Consider the following 19,243-nt stretch of genomic DNA (forward strand, 5'->3'; position numbering starts at 1 on the left):
CAGTACCGGAGTAATTCTCCCGACCATGTGCTTGCAAAACCAGTTGTATCCTGGTGGTGTCCTCGTTCCACAAGGTCCCACAGCTCGTAGCAGAAAGACAGCTTTGACAAGCTGGCTGCGTAGCTGTAGGGTTCCACAGTATGTTCTCGGTCCCCTGTGTAAATGTTACTTTGGAATGCTGAGCTGGCTGCTGGCTTTGCTTTTGTCTGTCAGAGCCCTCCATGGCTCCAAATAGGATTTGGTCCACGGTTTGCACCAGGCTGGAGCCAACGGCATCGGTACACGGTGCTAATATTTGCATTAGATATGAAGAATCGCAGCCATGATCAGAGAGAGGGGCTGTGATCGGTTTTCATTTCCATTAGAAATGCAATTAAGGAAGCTTGGGCAGACTCCTTATGAAGACATTAAGAATTAATACTCCATAATCAGCAGACTTGGATGTAATTTATATCTTGGATTGAGTTAAAGGTACCCTGATTTTTACTTTGAGTGACAGCGTGTTTTATCACACATGCAATAATACTTAATCTCTCCATGTCCCATTTCTTCCAATAAAGGCAGCGCAATGGAGAGCTGCATGATAAGGAAGACGGCAGATGAAATGTGTCATTCTGTGCTCTTTCACATATAAAACACATTTCAGACGGCCTAAATAAGGTCTTTCCTGGGTGACTTCATCACCTCATTCTTAATATCAGGAGAAGGCTGGAAGAAGATTGAGAGGAAGGTAGGTTATGGGGGAATGGAAGAAGAGACTGTCGGTGTCTTGTGTTGGGGCGTCCGCTGGAGGAAATATGCACATTGACTCAATCTCCCACTACTTTCTGCTCAACTACACTTCAGTTGGTTATTGTGCTTATGTCTTTATTATATTTGTCCCTCACATAAAGTTACAAGCTGCTTAAAATGTGGATTTGGCATTCCAAGACATGGCAGAGTTTTAACATTCTCAAAGACTTTGACTTATGACAGTTTGGGTTATTGTCTTGAGACGAATCATTTAGTTGGTCAGGTGTCAGGAGCACGCCTTTCACTAAGGATCAAGCTGATATCATCATGCATCTTGTTCTGTGACTCACAGCCCAAAAGCACATTCTATCACCACATATTATCAAGTAATAAAAGCAGTTCAGTTTAGAGGCTTGAATGAGCGACTATTTGGGATTTTCATTCAAAAATGACCTTAACCGCTAATTTCTTATACAAATCGTTATGGTTATGTCATGTTAAGATCGACTTAACTAATTGCATCGGCTCTCAACATTCAATTTATCTGGTGAGCCTTTAGTGGAGCCGAACTGATGGGGCGCAACCACTGGACTAAACTACCTAATTGTATGTAATATATGAAAAGAGCTCAGTCTTTAAAACAGTAAAATGCTGCTAACGTTGTGATGTGTTAAAAGCAGTAATTCAATAACACAGCGTACAGCATGTATTAGTCACTAGGGGCATTTCCTGCTCAACAGACAGTATGAACATACATCAGTACTCCCTCTAAGTACCTATTCCTATAGTTTAACTCTGCAGGAATAGGAATTCTGGGCTATTTCTACGGAGCAATTCCAAAACAATTCAGTTGTTTTTGCTTGCATCGTTTTTACTTTTCACCCCGACTTTCATCGAAGCACACCATTTTCTCACAATGTATAATCGGTGATTTGCACTGATGACATTCAAACTGTTTTTGTCCTTTCACTGGCTTTATCATTTTAAACAAAACTGGAAAGTCTCTTGAGTGATTCATGTCATCTGTTGAGATGCAGCCATCTGACAGGACTGTCAGGCAGCAAAGCTTGTATAATAACCCCGTATGAAACACCCTCAGTCTGTTGAAAGGCGGAGAGCTTTCTGACAACTTGTGAACGTTTCAAATTGGGGATCTCTGCTTTTTCACGCTGACTGACAGGGAAAACGCGTTTTTGAAAAATGGAAATGGATAATGAGCCAAATCGTCCACCCTGCAAAGACTTTAGAGGAATCCTGATCATGTAGTAGTGGGGAGCATGTGGCATGTTGCTGTAGGCTTGCAAGGAAATATTCGAGCCTGTTAGGATTGCTTGTCCACCCTCTTTGAGCCATCCCGTCCTGACTTTCCCCTGTAAACAAGGACAATTACTAAGCTAATGAGTTGAGAAAAAAGTACTCCAGTGATTGATACCATCAATGGGGAAATTAATTTGATAATAATAAAGCACTTGGCAAGATAAATAGATAGTGGTGTGTGAGTCTTCTCCTTGATTGATAATAGATAGATTGATGGCTGTCTTAATGAAAGCTGTTCCTTAGACAAAAATGAGGTGGCCTTGATGAGGAGAGATTCTTGTATCTTGAGTTGATCAAGTTTGCGAAGCACGAGGTGGCCTAAATGCATTTTTAAGGCAAGTCTGCATGAAGAGTGGAGGCCTTGGATACAGTTTTACGCAGCTTAGTTTTATCATGAAAGAGAACCGCATGAATGACAGATAATGGATGTATACTGATGGAGGCACGTGCAAAAAAACATCTTCCATGAGGTGCCTTCTAACAGTTTAGACACTTCCCTGATTTATTGATGCAAAATGATGCATGAGATGTTGGTTAGCAATTGCTGTAAACTCATTCATCTGCTCTTGTGAGATAGTGTTTGCTCCTGAAATGATCCACCTTGCATCATTCCTGCTCTTCCTGATGACTCGTAACCCCAACCTTCTGTTGCTGGAGCATTTTGCTTAATGATGCACTCACAGCCTGATTGTTGCGCCAAGTAGAAGACGTCCAGCATACACATGCATTGCACCCTGTTACATGGGTCACCGCTGCGGAACAAAGAGTGAGAAGTAACTCGTTTCCCCTGCAAGTTTCCCCATGTGTGAGAATGTGTGCGTGCGTGTGGACTCCAGGATGCAGTGGCGACAATCACACAGCTATCTCATACTGCAGGCTCTCTCATACTTGACCAACTCAATCTGTCTGTGTCTCCTCAATAATCAGAGTGACAGCGAGCAACCAGACATCTCTCACCCACTAGCTCACCGCAGAATGGGTATTGACCTACATAATCATACACTCCTGGCTTATGTGATAGAAATGGTGGGGGGAAGGCGCTGCATGATTGACAGCCACTTTCGTAAACACATCGCAACATGTTGCATCCCATGGGTTTCTGCCTCTTCTCACGGATTCTCTGTTACAGGTGACATGGCATATCTGAGAAGAACTGAACGAGCTGGGAGCGCCTGCAGTTTCAGCGGTGTTCTCTCAGCTACTGTAACAGCTGCGAACACCTGGTCGTCTGAGTGTGTATTTTTATTAACGAGCCTATGTCACCAAACTTTTAACAAATGGCCCCGCGGCACCCCGACGCCCTGAAAAACCCAGCTCGGAAATTAGGCATCTGCATCATAAATCTTGGAAAGTTACAATAATTTGCAATTCACTCCCTCATCAAAGGCAATATTACCCTAATTTATTATCTCCCGGCACGAGGGGTGTGCAAAGGCCGTGGAGATAAGAGTTTATCAGGAGGGGGATTGATTTTCATTAACTGATTGTAATAAAGATGAACTGCCTGCCGTGCACACTGACCAAGAGCCACACTTTATTGTAATTGGGACAATTTATTTCATGAGCCAGCGACTCTGCTTTTCTTTTTTTTCTTTTTTTTTTTTGGCCCTCACATCTTTTTTTATCATCTGACGCTGCTCCTCAAAATGTGAATCTTGTGTCTCAGCTGCAGCTTTTGTTGCATCGACTCATGATGCAAGAAGATGATGATTACAAGATGTATGCGGAGAGGCAATCCGACTGTCAACAGACGTTGCATCAGATTTAGCTCTCGGCATCCAGGCAGTGCAGCAGTTTTGCAAATTTGACTGATACTCATTGCCTTGCTCGTATCAACGCGTAGCTCCCCGCTTTCACAAAAATGATACAATTATGTGCTCTCTAACCTGCAGGGTTTCACAGGAACTGCTGAGTTTCTGCCGAGAGTGGTCTGATGATTATGTACCAACAAATATGTCCTTGCACATATTTCAGATCGTCAGGTGACCCCTGCTAACTGACAATAATCATCAAAAATCATGTCATATTTTGCACCACAGAGCTACCGGGAGCATTGAATCGCTGCGTCTTCAACGCGAAAGATTTTTTTTTATCATGGATGCCACTTAACTCCTGTCTGGTGTGAGAGCTACAGAACGGTGCTTTGTGTTTTTATGCTTCCATCCCAAACTTGAAAAGTAAAGCATTAACACGATTTCACCCCGTTATCCTTTAAAGGGTAATTACACAGGTATCCCGGCATCATTCCTCAACGCAACGAACGTGTCAGTGACGGACTCGGATGTCGTGAGCCGGAGGAGGTTGCAGCATCTGCTTCTTGTGAACTTTCAACGTCCTTGAGATGCCGAAGGGAGAGCAATTTCTTGTGCAACAACTCCCCCTTTCTTTGCACCGTGGCTAAGCACTCCTTTCAATGTGACATAAGGGTGAGAAACAAAATGTCCAGTTTGAAATTTTATTGTAAAATTGGAAAAAAGGAGAGAAAGAGAGAAAAGCCCCAATAAGCATTTCTTTTTGATACATATCTTTATCTTACCATAAGCATAAAATAAAGAAAAAAGTGACCAATAAATAAATAAAAATAAATAGATAAATAAATAAATAAATAAATAAATAAATAAACATCAAGTTACATACTTGACTAGATAATTATAAAATTATTAAATCATCAATCATTAATATGAAGTAATCTAAGCAGCAAGTATTAAGAAACTTCAACAGGGGAAAAAATGTTTGGTTTCTCAGGCTAATACAGAACACATAGGTTTTTAAAAGTTTTTTTTCTCCTTTTTTTTATAAAAAGATACTGCTTTCCCTGTCAGTTAATCCATGCTGTACTGACGCTGCCACAAAAACAGGTGGCACTCTCTTTAAAAAAAAAAAAAGAAAGGAAAAAAAAACCAACAAAAGAATAACAATTCTACCTGTAAACAGCATTTTCTCCCCCAGGTTTAATGAATAGTACTGAGATTCCTTCTTTTTGCGCCCTGTATGTCAGTAAAGTCTACTCACAGACTCCATACTGCTGTTTCTACGTTTTTGTTCGCTTTGTGCTGAGAAACCAGAAAGTCAACATCTTTATAAAGCGAACCCCGCCCACCCCCACCCCCACCCAACCTCCCCCACATTTCAAACCCTAACCCACATGTACCCAAAGAAAAGGTCCTGTGCTGATTTTCCATAATATACAGATTTAATATTTATAATAAGCTACTATCCTTAGCATTCAAACCATAGTTAAAGAGTCATACTATTAATACGAGCAGTACCAGAATCTTTAACCGTTTCCCCTCCCGGCCCACATTGAGCATGCTCAGAGACAACATGATAAATATCAAAAGAAGAAAATGATAAAAATGGATGCAAGAGTGGAAATTATGTAAGAGATCAACTTTAGCTCAACCACATGCAACTTCATTTGAAGCCTACAGGGATTCACTGATGTTTTACAGCTCAATATCTTTTGGGGAATCAGTCACTTGATCACCCTTTCTTTTAGGCTTACATCAGATATGTATGTTTAGGCTTCTGCACCCGTTTCCATCCACAAACCTGCAGTGCTTACACCGCTTTTTCTCAGGTGGTGGTTGAAATGAACTTTCAAACATCTTTCAAACTCGTTACATTCCAACCACAGCTGCCATCTTTAATTAGCTTTACTCAAGCTGTTGTGAAGGCAAAATTTAATTAGATTTTAATAATTAATAAAACAAAAAATGAATTTAAAAAAAACTTCTCAAGTAGAAATCCCACAAGAAAAGATATTTTTGACAGGGTTTATAAGGCCCTCCGTAGCCTGGGGGAAAGAGGGCATATATCACAGCTTCCTAAAGCTGCTTGGCTCTGACAGCAGCGAGGAAACTCACATTAACTCGCCAGGGGAAAGAAGCTTTCTTCTGGCAAATATATAAGAAATCTAACCTTTTCACTGGAAATCTATATTGTATATCATTACAGCCTGAGCTGACCCTCTTCCTACAATGTTACGCTATGTCACAAAATCAAATATTTCACTCTGCTAAACACTTCCTGAAAATCAGTATATTCATAAGACTACATTTTGGAGGAAGTCTGGCACATGTTAAAAGTCTGATGAGGAACTGCAGTGGATATGCTTGCATAATTTGGCAATTCATGATGAGACAAGGCAAGTCTAAAATGTCTCCCTTACAGCATCTAAACACTGCTTGCAACGGAGCAACATACAGCGAATAAGGGTAACACTGAGGCGTGCCATCTACTGAAAATTCTGCACCCCTTTTCTAGTGCTGATCCAGTGAACCAGCAATCACACAAATAAAAGAAGCAGCCGAGCTAAAGTAACATCAAATGCAAGTATTCAGTCATCAGGATCTGGGGAGTCACTGGGGAGAGTTTCTTCTTTTTTTTTTTTTTTTCTTTTGCAACAGACCACAAAGGCATAGTCGTCATCTTTTCAGAGGATTCTGCTTCAGTGGATGGGACAGGCGTTGTGATGTGATGTCTGAAGCACTGAAGTTTAGAGCCTCGATGAGAGCGCTGAAGTCTCACAAAGTCCTGAGGGCCAAGATGCGTCAGAGAGCAAACTGAGACAATGAATGGCATTTAAAGTGAATAAATAAATGATAAAAAAAAACAACCAAACACATTAAGAAATTAAAAAAAATAAAAAAATAAATTGAAACACAACTAAGTGGGAACAAGACCGATTCAGTAAAAACAAACAAGTCATGACAAAGATTTCATCTCGGGTGTACTGACTGTGTCTCTCGGTGCGGAAAACATCACTATGGATGACAGTAGTTAATTAATCATATCTTATACAGTGTGATGTGTCATGACCACACTGTATAGGAGCCATGTGTGACTGGCGCTAATGGTAAGCTGTCGTCCTGTTGAAGCAGCAGCAGCTGTAGCATCCACACTTACAGCCCTGCTGCTGTCTAATTGATGGATCATTTTGCTCTTAATTTGACCTCCTAAGGCTGGTAATGCCAGGCTGCCTCTCACTTTGTACACGCTCTCACTGTGCTATTATACCCTTCAGGAAAAGAAAAAAAATAAAATATATATATATATGTATATATATATATATATATATATATGCAGCTGCTCTTCACTGAAGAACTTGTACTAGCTACTCTAAACACTATGCACAGATCTTGTTGCAGCAACGTAAACTTCAGAAATTTTAACTGCCTTCAAAGAGTACATGATGCTGCCCTAAGATTCTGGATCCCATATGGATGACAATAGGAGAGAAAAAGACTCCTGTCCAAACCAGTGAGGCAAATGTCACTCAGTCAATTCATTCAAAATGCCAATGTGTAATTGATTGTGCATCTCTTGCCCTGCAGCGCTTCTCCCCATCTGATCAATATTATCATTATCGTAATTATGCTGTGGGTTAGCTTTGGGGCCCCCGATGGTGAACTGATGGTCCCTGTTAAGAGTGAGCTATGCTGGCACTTGGAGGTGAAGAAGAAGAGGGGGTGGGGATACTCTATCCTGCTGAGAGCAGCTGGAGGAGCTTGGCAGTGGGAGGGGGCACGGCCCGGCAGCGACCACTGTGACGCAGTCATGGAATTTTCTGACAACTGCTGTCAGGCTCATTTGTATATTTTATCAAGCAACTACAAATGCTGTGCCATTTTACTGCTGTATCCAGCTCAGCTGGGCGACACTTTCAACACAGTGCTTTATGGTCAGATTATTTGTACTATCAAGGCTTTAATGATAACATGGAATGATTGGCAATGACGATCACTTACAGAACGGCAGCGTCCTAACAAGAATGGAGGGCAGTACTAGTTTGCTAAATACGACCCTAAGTCTAAAAAAAGTTGATACGCTGTGTAAAATGTAAATAAAAACAGAATGCAAATAAATTGCAAATGTCAAAATCTAATATTTTCTTCACAAAAGAAAACAATGAACAAACGTTGAAAGTGAGACATTTCATTATTTCATGAAAAATATTCTCTCTTGAATTTGATGACACTAACATGTCTAAAAACAGCTGGATAAGGACAGCGTTTCGTTAGTCTGGAGGAAGTGGCATCCATGATTGAAAAGATCAAGGGGAACCAATATTGATGGTGGTATATTCGAAGTATTCGCAAATTTTACTGTGACGCCCATTCACGTTACTGACCTGTTGCCAGAAAACCTTATTAGTTGCAACGTGCTCCTCCAGTTGTTTGTTTCTAGTAACGCATACTTTTCCAGCCTTTTCTTACCCATGTCCCAACTTTTTTGAGACACGTTGCTGCCATCAAAGATGAGCTAATATTTCTCTTGCAATGGTAAAATGTTTCACTTTTTACATTTAAAACGTCTTCCATGGTTTCTTGTGAATAAAACTGTTTTTTTCTTTGATAAATTTGCAAAGCATCGCATTGTTATCGTTTACATCTTACATAGCATCCCGGCTTCTTTCTAATTGGGGTTGTATGCTGCAGTCCTTTGATTGTTGCTTTCTGTCATTTCTCTTTTGGCACTGAGGGACTCGTTCCTTCTCTTTGTGACACACTTACACAGACGGATCACACTTCCGAGATGAAATGCTGGGATGACGATGAAGTGGCAAAAAGAACATATCTGAACATGCCCGAAAGAATGTCTAACCCATATATTCTACGTCGCTAAAATAGTACAGCTTTATCTTCTTTTTTTTTTTAATACATTTTCTGTGTTGTTTTAATATTCTCAAACCCAGTAGCTATAAATGTAAAAGGAAAAGAAATCCAAAACCCTTGCTCTTTTTTTCAACCTGAAGCTAGTATTTCTTCTTAAGTTAAACTCGTAATATTATTAGTAGTAGTTTGTTGTATTAGTATCATTAATACTATATATTACTGTTCAGAACAATAAAAATGTTTGGTCCTTTGGTCCCTTAGGGGTGAAAGAATTGCAGTTCTACTGTTGATAATGGAAACCTCAGTGACCTCCACGAGTCATAGTTCTGCGCTTGGTGAGAGAGAGACGGTGAGAGAATAAGAGAAAGAGGGATAGAGAAAGAAAGTCTGTCAGTGGACACATAGAATAGCTTCTTTTCTCCACTGTTTTTTTTTTTTTTTGATCTTCAAGTTTTAACCCTCATTTGTCCAGTAAAAGCCACAAGCGCCTCTTTCCTTATATATATATATTCATATATGTGTGTGTGTATATAATATGTATATAGAAATCTATTTGTTGTTGCTGCTTTTTTGTTTGTTAGTTTGTTGCTTAATTAACAATTCAAGTCTCAACAAGAAAAAGTTCTGTTGTTCAGTCTCATCACATCTCTTCCCGTTTTTTTTTTCTTCTCGCGGTTCTCGCTCTGTGCCATCTGTTACTGTAACGTCCCCAGATGAGGTGCCTCCTCCTCTTCCGCATCTCTTCCTACTGCCCTAACCTATGTCTTCATGTGTAAATGCTGATATGTCTCCAAAAATTCCTTACGTGTTGATCTTTTTTTTTTTTTTAAACGTTTCACTTTCAAAGAAAAAAACTCGAACTCCTCCACGATATCTTCATGTGTCCTCTAAAACCTGGAAAAAGAGGAGAAGAAGAAAGGACTATTTTAAATTCCACAGATTGTTAAATTGTCAATCCAAATATCCATTTGTTTAAACTTTGGACGGGTCAGTATGGCTCCATTATCTCAGTGTAACGGCCTGAAGAGAGCTTACCCACACTGGAGCACCAATCAATCTTTGTCAGTCACAGCGATGACACATTTTCCCACAATTATCATGCTTGCTGGGCTGTATATGAAATCAAGCCCTTACAATTCTTACATTTCTGCAGAGACTGTATTTTTTTGGACGACACCTAACTTCGCTTCAAGCAAAAATGTGGGCGTGACTGCTCAAAACAACTGATAAAGAACAACACAACTCTTTATTCAATTCTTAAAATAGACTCAATGCATTTCTTTGGGTGCCCTGCGTTGTCAGCATTTGGAAACTTCCCCTTTGTAAAAATTTATTTGGCAACGGTTTTTTGTGGCCAGTTAACAGTCTTTGAGCTAACAGGTTGGTTGATTTCTTTTTAAAAAGGCTGGACATAAAAGGCTTCCAGTCCCAGAGTGAGAGAGAGAGCAACACCTTAAACCTGCCCCTTTTGATGTAGTCCAATCAAACGATCCTTTTTGCACTTTTATCTTCAAAGTATATGTTTATAATCTAAATTTACCCCACCCATTCAGTCAAAAATCTCCCCCATGCCATTGACAAACACACAAGGCCAAATTGTAATCGATCCAGCCCCATGCTTAATACAAGAGGTGCTATTTTTATAAAATTCTTCATTCTTTTTCATAACACGTACCTTTTCTCATTGCAGCCCAAAAGTTATATCTTAACATAATCAGTCTGGTGTCAGGCTTGTGTAGAAGTTAGTGTTTCTATTTTATTTGCTCACATTGTGCTCAGGATATACTGAAAGTTCTCCTGTCATGATTATTTCATGCATTTCATGTTTGTGCTTGTTTTGGCTGCACAGTAGAACAGTGAACCTGTGCAGTTTTCTCAGGAACTTTTCATGATCCTCTAGACCTCAGCTTGACCCCCAACATTCCTGTTATGGTCATTTCTTATTTACACTACAAACAGAGGGAATACATACCTGAAAAGGCTTTCTTTTTTTATAGCCACCTCCTGCTTTGTGGGCATGAATTATTTAAATTTTCAGAGTGCTAGGCAGCTACTTACAGAGGCCCGTGGCTGCTGATTGTTGGGACAAGTTTTGAGGAGTTCTGAGTATTTATAAAACTTTAAACGTTGCATCACATGATGACTGGGACAAGCTACAGCCCTATGAAGTAAAGTCTGAAACATTTGAACATTTTTTTCCCAAAAATATACAATATACAGAAATTGTAATGGAACATTCTTGCCTAGAATCTTGAAATAAGATTTTTTGGAGTTCCTTTGTCCTCATATAACTAAACCTTATGTTATATACTTTTCTATCAAGTTTATAGGGAATTTTAGTGCTTAAATTCAGGCCTTTTTTTTAATAAGTCAGGAGGGCAGCAAGTCTGGCAAAATCAAGTGGCATTACTGAAACCAAAGTCAATCTTGAGCTTATACAGAAACCCTTGTTAAGAACCAGTGACAGTGCTTAGGCACGTTTCTGAGCTCACCTGTGCTGCTGCAGTGAATACTGAAAGTAGGCTGTGTCAGTAAGGGCGGCTGGCATCCTTCGGTCTCTTTAGCTGGACTTTCAACCTCTTCATCCCAATTTGAAAGCCGTTCATGGCCTGAATAGCTGCCTGTGCACTAGCAGGGTTGTCGAAGCTTACGAAACCTGTGAGTGAGAAAGAACAAGTTAATTAAACCTATGAGAAGATGAGGTAGATGTAATTACCCCAATGAGATTCAAGGTGGGAACTCAAGTATAAATAAAGGTTAAAAAAAAACTAAGTACTCTTGACTTCATCCTTACGCCCTGTCTACCTCTCGAAGAGGTTAACAGCCTTTAAGAGGCTAGATGGCAGTGTTGGGGCAGGAAGCACCACTGGGTCACAGAGCAGTCTTGGTGGGACACTTTGGTCTTATAATAATTCTCACTTCACACTTGACTGTTTTTGTCAGGAAGGCGTTTAATATCAAGCGTCCCTCAAGCAAATTTTGCGAGAAAAGGAGGGTGCAACCACATATTTTAGATGATCCAATTGAAAATGATGCATCAAGACATAATGAATTATTGATTCTTGTTAAGTAATAAACGGTGTTATGGGAATGGAACATGTTAAACTGCATGCTGGTGCTGTCTTTAAAACTGCTTAAAATAACAGGTCAGGTGTGTTCTGTGCAATCTAAATAAGAGCAAAACACATCTCATCATTAGGAGACAAATTTGATGCACACACAAATCCATCAGTCCATTTCCTCAAGATAAGCCCCTCTTTAAACTCATGCTGAACATCCTGTTTCCATCATGTGTAAAAATAAAGCCTTGAGATTTCACTGAGCAGAAACCGCAGTGGAGTGTGTCTCCGCTTGATGCACTCCCCTGTGTCTGCGGTGTCATTAGGTACAGCTGATGACCCATGAAAAACTGCAGAGGCCTCTCCACATCCACAGCCACCTGGGAGAGAGTCTGCCTGATGTGCCTGGCTCCAATTCGGCCCATTAGGGCGAAAGTTTGGCAGCGAGGGGGAGGCTTGAATGGAAGTCTGAAGAAAGTTCAGATGGAGGGAATCGGGGTGACCTCCCAATCCGCCATCAGCTTAACACATTTGGGCTGGGAGAAGAGAATAGTTGTTGGATCGGAGCCCCCTGATCAGTCTAGTCTGTTTCCTTGTCTTTTGCGCCACATAAATCTAAGTTTATACCCTCTTACTCCTTTCTAGATTAATTACACCTGTGTGCTCCCTCCTTCCCCAGGCCTAACATTATGTTGTAAACGTATAGTGTATTAGTCAATAGTACAAATTGCTCTTCTCTCATGAATTTATGTTATCAAGCCTCCCACACACACACATAGGGAGTCAGCACTGGTGATCAATTTTGCCCAGAGTTCTGTGTTCCCCTGAGTGAAAACAAATGCTGATCCATAATTGCCCTGTTCCTTGCCCTCCCCTCAACCATCACTGCCAGTCTAGTCTGCACCAGTGCTGTTAGGTTGTGTGTGCGGGTCTGATGGAGCCAAAAGGAGAGGAGGTGTGTGAATAAGCCTCAGCAGTGAAGGTATTAACAGATATTAGGATTAAAGAACAGCGATCAGGATGCTGATACAGCACCGGACGATTTCAGGGGTTGCACATCTGCCAAGCAGAAACAAGGACATGGGGACTGATTGACTGCATCATGGCTATTTTGTCAACTAAGTTATTTTCAGAGAATTCGTGGCAAAACACAACAGTCGTCAAGATGCAAATTCAGGTCAGCTAGTTAGCAGTAAAATCATCCAGTCCTCTGTGTCAGGGTGCTGTCAAACATAATCAGAGTCAACAGCATCTGAGAATTATAATGTACTGTCATAGTGAGTTTTTATGTGGCACTCACTATGTGCCCCCCTTCCCTTTACATATTGGAAATCAGACTGGTGACCTGTGCATCAGTGTTATCATATGACACCACATCTGTGTGTCTTGGGCTTCGTAGCTGTGTGAATGCAGCAGGGAGTAACTCACCAAAGCACTTGCTCTGATTGGTTGCCCGGTCCATGAAGACCTTAGAAGAGATGACGGTACCGAAGGGCAAAAACATTTGCATGAGCTCATTGTCTCCAAACTCCTGTGGCAGGTGGTAGATGAACAGGTTACAACCCTCTGGACCTGGATACACAAAGAGAGAAACAGCTGTTAATTTGTCATTTTCATCTATGCAGTCTTACAAAATTATATAACAAGGTAACGAGAGACGGATCTGCCAGACCCTATCAGCTCTAAAACATCACTGTTCTGAGTCACAAGGACAAATTAGTATTTCACTGATACTGTGTGGGTATAGACAATCCCTTAAGAATGTATACTTACGAACTTATCTAACCAACTTTGAATATTAAATTCAAACAATTATTTTTATTTTCCTTTTTTTTCTCTCCAGCCATACGGAGACTTGCAGGTCTGAAGATTAACCCAAGACGACTTCGAGATGAACTTTACTCTTTGAACCTCAGCTTCCCTTTTGCTCCCCCATTTCATGTGGGAAATACTGCATAGGGTTTCTTTTTGACCGTCAAACTTGCGTGAGTACAAAGATTGAGCCCGGCATGCACATGAATTGCAAAACTGAGGGTTCGATTGCCTCATATAAGGCGTTTGCTGATATTCTTACACTTCCTATCTGGCACCGCTCTGTCTCAAACAGGAGTGAACGAAATACTGCTCTTTCACCGCAAATTGTACAAGTTCAGAGATTTTGGTATTTGCGTGTGTGTTTTCTTTTTCTTTTTTAAGATAACTACCAGGTGTAAGTCAAAACCATTCCAATACACTTTGAATACGTTGAAGCAAGCTGCCCCAATTTCCTCGCAGTTGTACTTTCCACATCTTTGCAACTTTTGTTCCTCTTGGCTGCAACACCACTTTCCTCACAGATTTACTTCACAAGCTTCAATTCCAACTTATGAAAAAAAAAAACATTGGCCTCCGTTGATCATGTGTCAAAAAAGAAATACAAAATGTAATACGGCTGTACCCTGCTGTGGATCTACTTCCCCATTCTTTATATGTCTTTTCCTTAAGATTAGATTTGATCTGCTTTCAGTAATAATGTTTTCCCCACCTTTCCACTCTATTTATGTATGTGGGGAAATTGATTCACATAAGAATCCCCCTTCTCATTTAGAATTGATTTATAAATTAGAAAATTGTTTTGTGTTTTTAAAACAGTTTTTTTCCCAGTTGGCAAAGTTGCCTCGTTCTGCATGTCTGCAGCCTGCCATATCGAATACGTTTTGATGTTGTCGAGGAAGCACCAGGATGGGAGTTAGTCGCTGTGCTGCTTTTAGAGACAGTAGATTAATCAGTATGGAGCAGGCAAGAAACTCAGCCAGTTCTGCCTTCAGTGAGAACAAGCATTTGGGCGCATTTTGGATTCTACACTGTTCCGGGGAAGAAGGAGTAGGATGTGACTCATTTAATAGGCACAAATACCAGAGCTCACATCATCTGCCAAAATACAGACGAAAGAAACTGAACAACATTAAAATTCAGTTACTGATCGATGCTCATTGCACCATATAACCAAACTCACGGCGAATTTGGAATGAGCAGAAGAAAAAGCAGCTATAGGGGCTTAATATCTCTGCCAAAGTTACTGCACAAATGTATATGTTCACCTTACAATTCAAGATCCCTTATAAAATCATATAATACTTTTTAAAGAATGCCATTTCAATACAGTGGTGCATAAAATAATCAAATGATAAGAAAGGGAGCCTGGTAATTATGAATTCCAACTAATTTCGGGTAAAATGATATATGTGATAGCCCTCGTATAAAAGAAAACAAACAAAAAAAAGAATCCAAAACCATTGCTATGGATGGACAGCAACTAGTTTTATTCTGAGAAATAAAAGGCCATTTCTTGCCTTATATTTAACTTTATTTTACAGTACTTGCATTACTATGGGTTAATGTACAAGTTTTAAACATAAACTCGCCATAAGCTTAGACACACCTACAACTCCACTTTGCTTATAAGCTTGCCTTTTTTTTTGTTGCACAAAATGGAGCTGAACGAATTCTAAAATTAGCACCTTTTTGCACTGGATGGAATTGTTTTAAATTGAGAATCAGTTTTGAATCGAATTGAAATTGGGCTGAAAAGTGTTATATGTAAAGATTCACCACCCAACTATTTGCCCATTACACGGAATTAGAGGTGCATTGTGTTCACTGTATTGTTTAAAGTGACATTCTTCTCTCGCCCTTAGATTTTTATATAGGTAATAAGCGTTTGCAGTGTGAAAGCAATATTGCTCTCTCATGCTCATCTCCCCTTTTATATCTATTGCAGGGGATGAATGAGATGTGTAAAGTGTAAAAGTAATAATGTTCTCTCACCCTCACCTTCTCTCTGCTGCTGCTGCTGGATGACCTGGGGCGGCTGGGGCAGTGTTTGGCCAATGGGTGTCAGCGTGGTGGCTGGGTAGATCGCTGCAGACAGGGTGAAGAAATTAGGAGAGAGGAGTGTAAAAAAGGCAATCCCACCGAGAACAGTGTCAAGGATGCTTAAGGTCTATCATAAAGGCAGAACATTTGTAATCAGAGGCTCTCTGATCTTGTTTTCTAAGGGCGCTGTTCTACACTATCTGAATACACACAGCCTCACACCCGCACAGCAAATACCCTGCTAAATACCCCTGTAGCTGCTACGCATTTGGCATATATGACCAAGCATAAAAGCTCAGGAATACTTAGCAGTGAACAAGGCATTCCTGCCTCTCACCTGTGTATTGCTGTACACCAGTGAAGGCTTGCTGGAGGGTGTCAGCAGCGGTGGGGCTCTGGGTGGAGTAGGGCGGCAGGCCGTTGGTATACACTGTCTCCACCGCAGGGTGTCCGTTGGGCTGATGAGGGATCCCAGTGAATCCATTGACGATGGGTGTGACGATGCTGGGCACTGCAGAGGTGGTGATGTTGGCTGGTGGAGAACTGAGGCCTGCTGGGAAAAAAAAAAGCTCACTGTTACTGGATCAGGAGCACACCGTCTGTGTGGATCTACATGACCCTACAAACTGGTTTTAATGCATTAAGAAAAATGCAAGCATTGATAAAGTAAACACACACACACACACATTAGACACAGAACTCGTGACCACAAGCTACACTGCATCCTCTCTCTAATGCAAGGACACGGGTGCGATGTGAGTCTGTCACATATCCACCGTTTGCCGTGACACATCCTGTAGAAAAGCTGGGAAGTCAACCTGTGAAAAATGAGCCTGTCTATTGTGTTTGTGCGATACCCTGCTGGCTCCTATTGCTCAAGATGATGAAACCACTATGCAACTTCTAAGAAAAAAAAAAGAAAAAGATCTGGTCTAGATAGAAGCAGATTACAGAGGGAGATTTGCTTGAGCGAGCAGGTAGCTTATACACAAAGATGCCTCTTACCTTTATACATCATAGAAAAAAATAAAAAGACAGAAGAACAACAGTTGGCAGTTTGACAAATGGGTGGGTTGTGACATATATGGTACATGCCTGACAGGCAGCTGCAGAGAGGTTCATGAGTGGAATCAAAATTGGATGCTCCCTGTTCTCTGTCATTCAATGCATTTTAAAAGAATCCTGTGTTAGAAAGTGTTTCCAATTATTCTGGAGAAGTCAAAGTATCCATTCTGAGCAGAATCTCACGTTGTGATGGCCTCTCAAAGGGGGTTTCTCCGTGGCAAATCATCTGAGCTTGCTGAAGTACGGCTCCCCAAAAAACCTCCTCTCAATCTGGAAACCCTCACCCTGATTGGACAGACAGTCCAGGTTGTCACGGAAACCCTTCAGCTACCCATATCCCCACAATCTGGTACCTCAATAAGGACCCCGCTGTGAGTGGGGGTTCAGAGAGGCTAAACAATCACATCCAGAATACACAAATCATACGCTGAGATGGAACTGTAAATAAGCTGTACATCACATGCTCAAAACTCATGCCAGAATACATGTGGGGTTGCTGTTGTTATTCTCTCCCTATGATATGTCTTTTTCCCCCATTTTCTTTCAGGCCCTTCTCTTTCTTCTCTCCTTGTCTCAGCATTTAAGCTACGAGGAGTCTGACAGTCATGTAGGCAACTGCAGTGATCAGGGGAATTGGGAGAACTGTTGTGTCTTTTGCACTATTTTCTGTTTTTCTTTTTTCTTTTTTCTGAGAGGCCTCCCCACGTTGCTTGTTTCCTGTGGAACTGTGATGAATTAGACTCCAGTTTCAGCCCGTTCTCCTACCAAAACCCAGGAGACTGCCGTTCCTACACTGAGGGCCAGAGGCAGCTAGTCTGCCCAGGCCACACGCACTCTACTGTACCACCAGATAATGCACCCTCTCCATCATCAGGCAAATTCATTTTCCAAAGCTTAACAGTGCTATGTGTGCTCACGCCCATGTATGTGCAGCAGTTGTAGTGATAGTGGGAGTAAGACTAGTAGGTGGCAGTGTGGACCAGTAACACGCAATTACATAAGTTATAGGGTCAGCAACTTTAACATGGTGTCTGTGGTAAAGGAGAACAGTCCAGTTAGGTTACCTTGTGTAAAACGCCACAGTAGGGAATCGACAAAAGAATAACCAGTCAAAGAAAGACTGCACTGATTGACAATAATGGGAAAACATCTGACACAGTTGTGTGTCATATCTAAACTTAATGGTAAAAAAAAAAAATTATATCATGATATTGGAAAAAAAGACAATAACACCATGCCCGCAAAAACAGTGATTCCCCCTTATGATGGGGAAACCATTTATGTGGCCTAGTCATCATCTTTGTCCATACTGGCCCAATGGTCTAACATTTAACATGAGGAGAGCCAAAAGATGCCTCTCCACAGTTGAGATAAGGAAGTATTTCCTACTATCATGAACTAGAAAATAAGACAATTTCATTTTATACTTCAGTGGACATATAGTTCTGCCACGGTGGAAAATTGTATTCATAGCTTGTTTACAATGCACACACAAGACTACCAATCTACATGCGGCTGTCAGCTTGTGCGGCGTGTATTGGCCTGTAATAATGACATGTTGTTCCCACTCCCCAAGCTAAGGGACTGAAGATTACATATTCTATACAGCTAGCTCTTAACTCAATCAATTCGCTCCTCATTATTACTGCACGAAAGGAGTTTGCACAGCCAAACAGTAAGTACATGTGCATGTCACATACATTTATTTATGTTGTGAAATCAAAATTACATTCACATTTTTGCAGGTTCTACTGAGAGGGGGGGGGAGTGTTGATTTTCTCCCCGCAATGATTACCCCACAAAAGGAGTCTTCAAATGCGACAGAAGTATTTATTATGCTAATTATGCATTCAAATCATCGAGGAATGCCATATCCATACTGGAGAGTGCAGTCATTACCAACACAAGGACTGTCTTTTACTGGAGCAAGTAATAAGCACTCAAAACAGATGCTTTCATCTAACTGATTTAAAATGTGACGATTTAGAGTCAAGGAGAAAATGTCTGTCTGCTGTGAATAATAAATCCAAGTATGGGAAGAGAAGCTTATTCAAAGGCATGTTGGCATACCAAGAAAAACTATTTGACTTTGAACATTGCCCTTTAGATAAGTGATAAATATTTCCAGGGCAAATCAGTAGTGACATGACATTTCTTCATTTCAGTGTTTAGTAGTCACTCAGCTTAATACAAAATCTACTCTAGTAAATATTTAAATGCACACGAAGACACATTTTTTATGTAATTGAGGCATAGTGTGTTATGTTTTATTATGCATGACTCCTACCAATATTGTCCTTCACAGCTGTTTATAGATGTTATAAACCCTCTTCACTTCTAACAAAAATCAGTAATGCAGACTCCATCTGCAGTAAATAAGTTAAGGATTTGCTGCTGTTGGGAACATCAGTTAACTTGATAAGTTTCCCCTTGATTTATTATCCTCATCAATTATCACGTTAATGGCTGTCAGGACGTACTGGTATGCTGATGACACAACCCCGTGCAGCCACAAAACACCGTCTCTGGAATGAAAAGAAGTTAGCCTGAAAAAAAGACTGAATGAAATGCATGAAAGGAGTTAGAAGTTAGGAAAAA

General features: G+C 40.7%; 1 protein-coding gene across 15 annotated transcripts in view; it reads right to left on the bottom strand.

Moving 5' to 3' along the window:
* Positions 1–4,549: 4,549 nt before the first annotated feature.
* celf5a (cugbp, Elav-like family member 5a) overlaps positions 4,550–19,243 on the bottom strand; it is a 190,059-nt gene continuing 175,365 nt past the window's right edge. For 5 of the 15 annotated variants that reach the window (XM_075485131.1, XM_075485134.1, XM_075485139.1 and 2 more), the window contains 5 exons: positions 15,918–16,133; positions 15,533–15,625; positions 13,154–13,297; positions 11,159–11,322; positions 4,550–9,560 (listed from right to left, as the gene is read on the bottom strand). In XM_075485131.1, coding sequence (XP_075341246.1) covers positions 11,195–11,322; positions 13,154–13,297; positions 15,533–15,625; positions 15,918–16,133 — 581 coding nt within the window. In that variant the 3' untranslated portion in view covers positions 4,550–9,560; positions 11,159–11,194. The remainder of the gene's footprint in view (positions 9,561–11,158; positions 11,323–13,153; positions 13,298–15,532; positions 15,626–15,917; positions 16,134–19,243) is intronic. The other 10 variants (XM_075485141.1, XM_075485140.1, XM_075485136.1 and 7 more) reach the window with 3 other exon arrangements.

Source organism: Odontesthes bonariensis, chromosome 15 (assembly GCF_027942865.1).
Source record: "Odontesthes bonariensis isolate fOdoBon6 chromosome 15, fOdoBon6.hap1, whole genome shotgun sequence".
NCBI classification, from domain to species: domain Eukaryota; kingdom Metazoa; phylum Chordata; class Actinopteri; order Atheriniformes; family Atherinopsidae; genus Odontesthes; species Odontesthes bonariensis.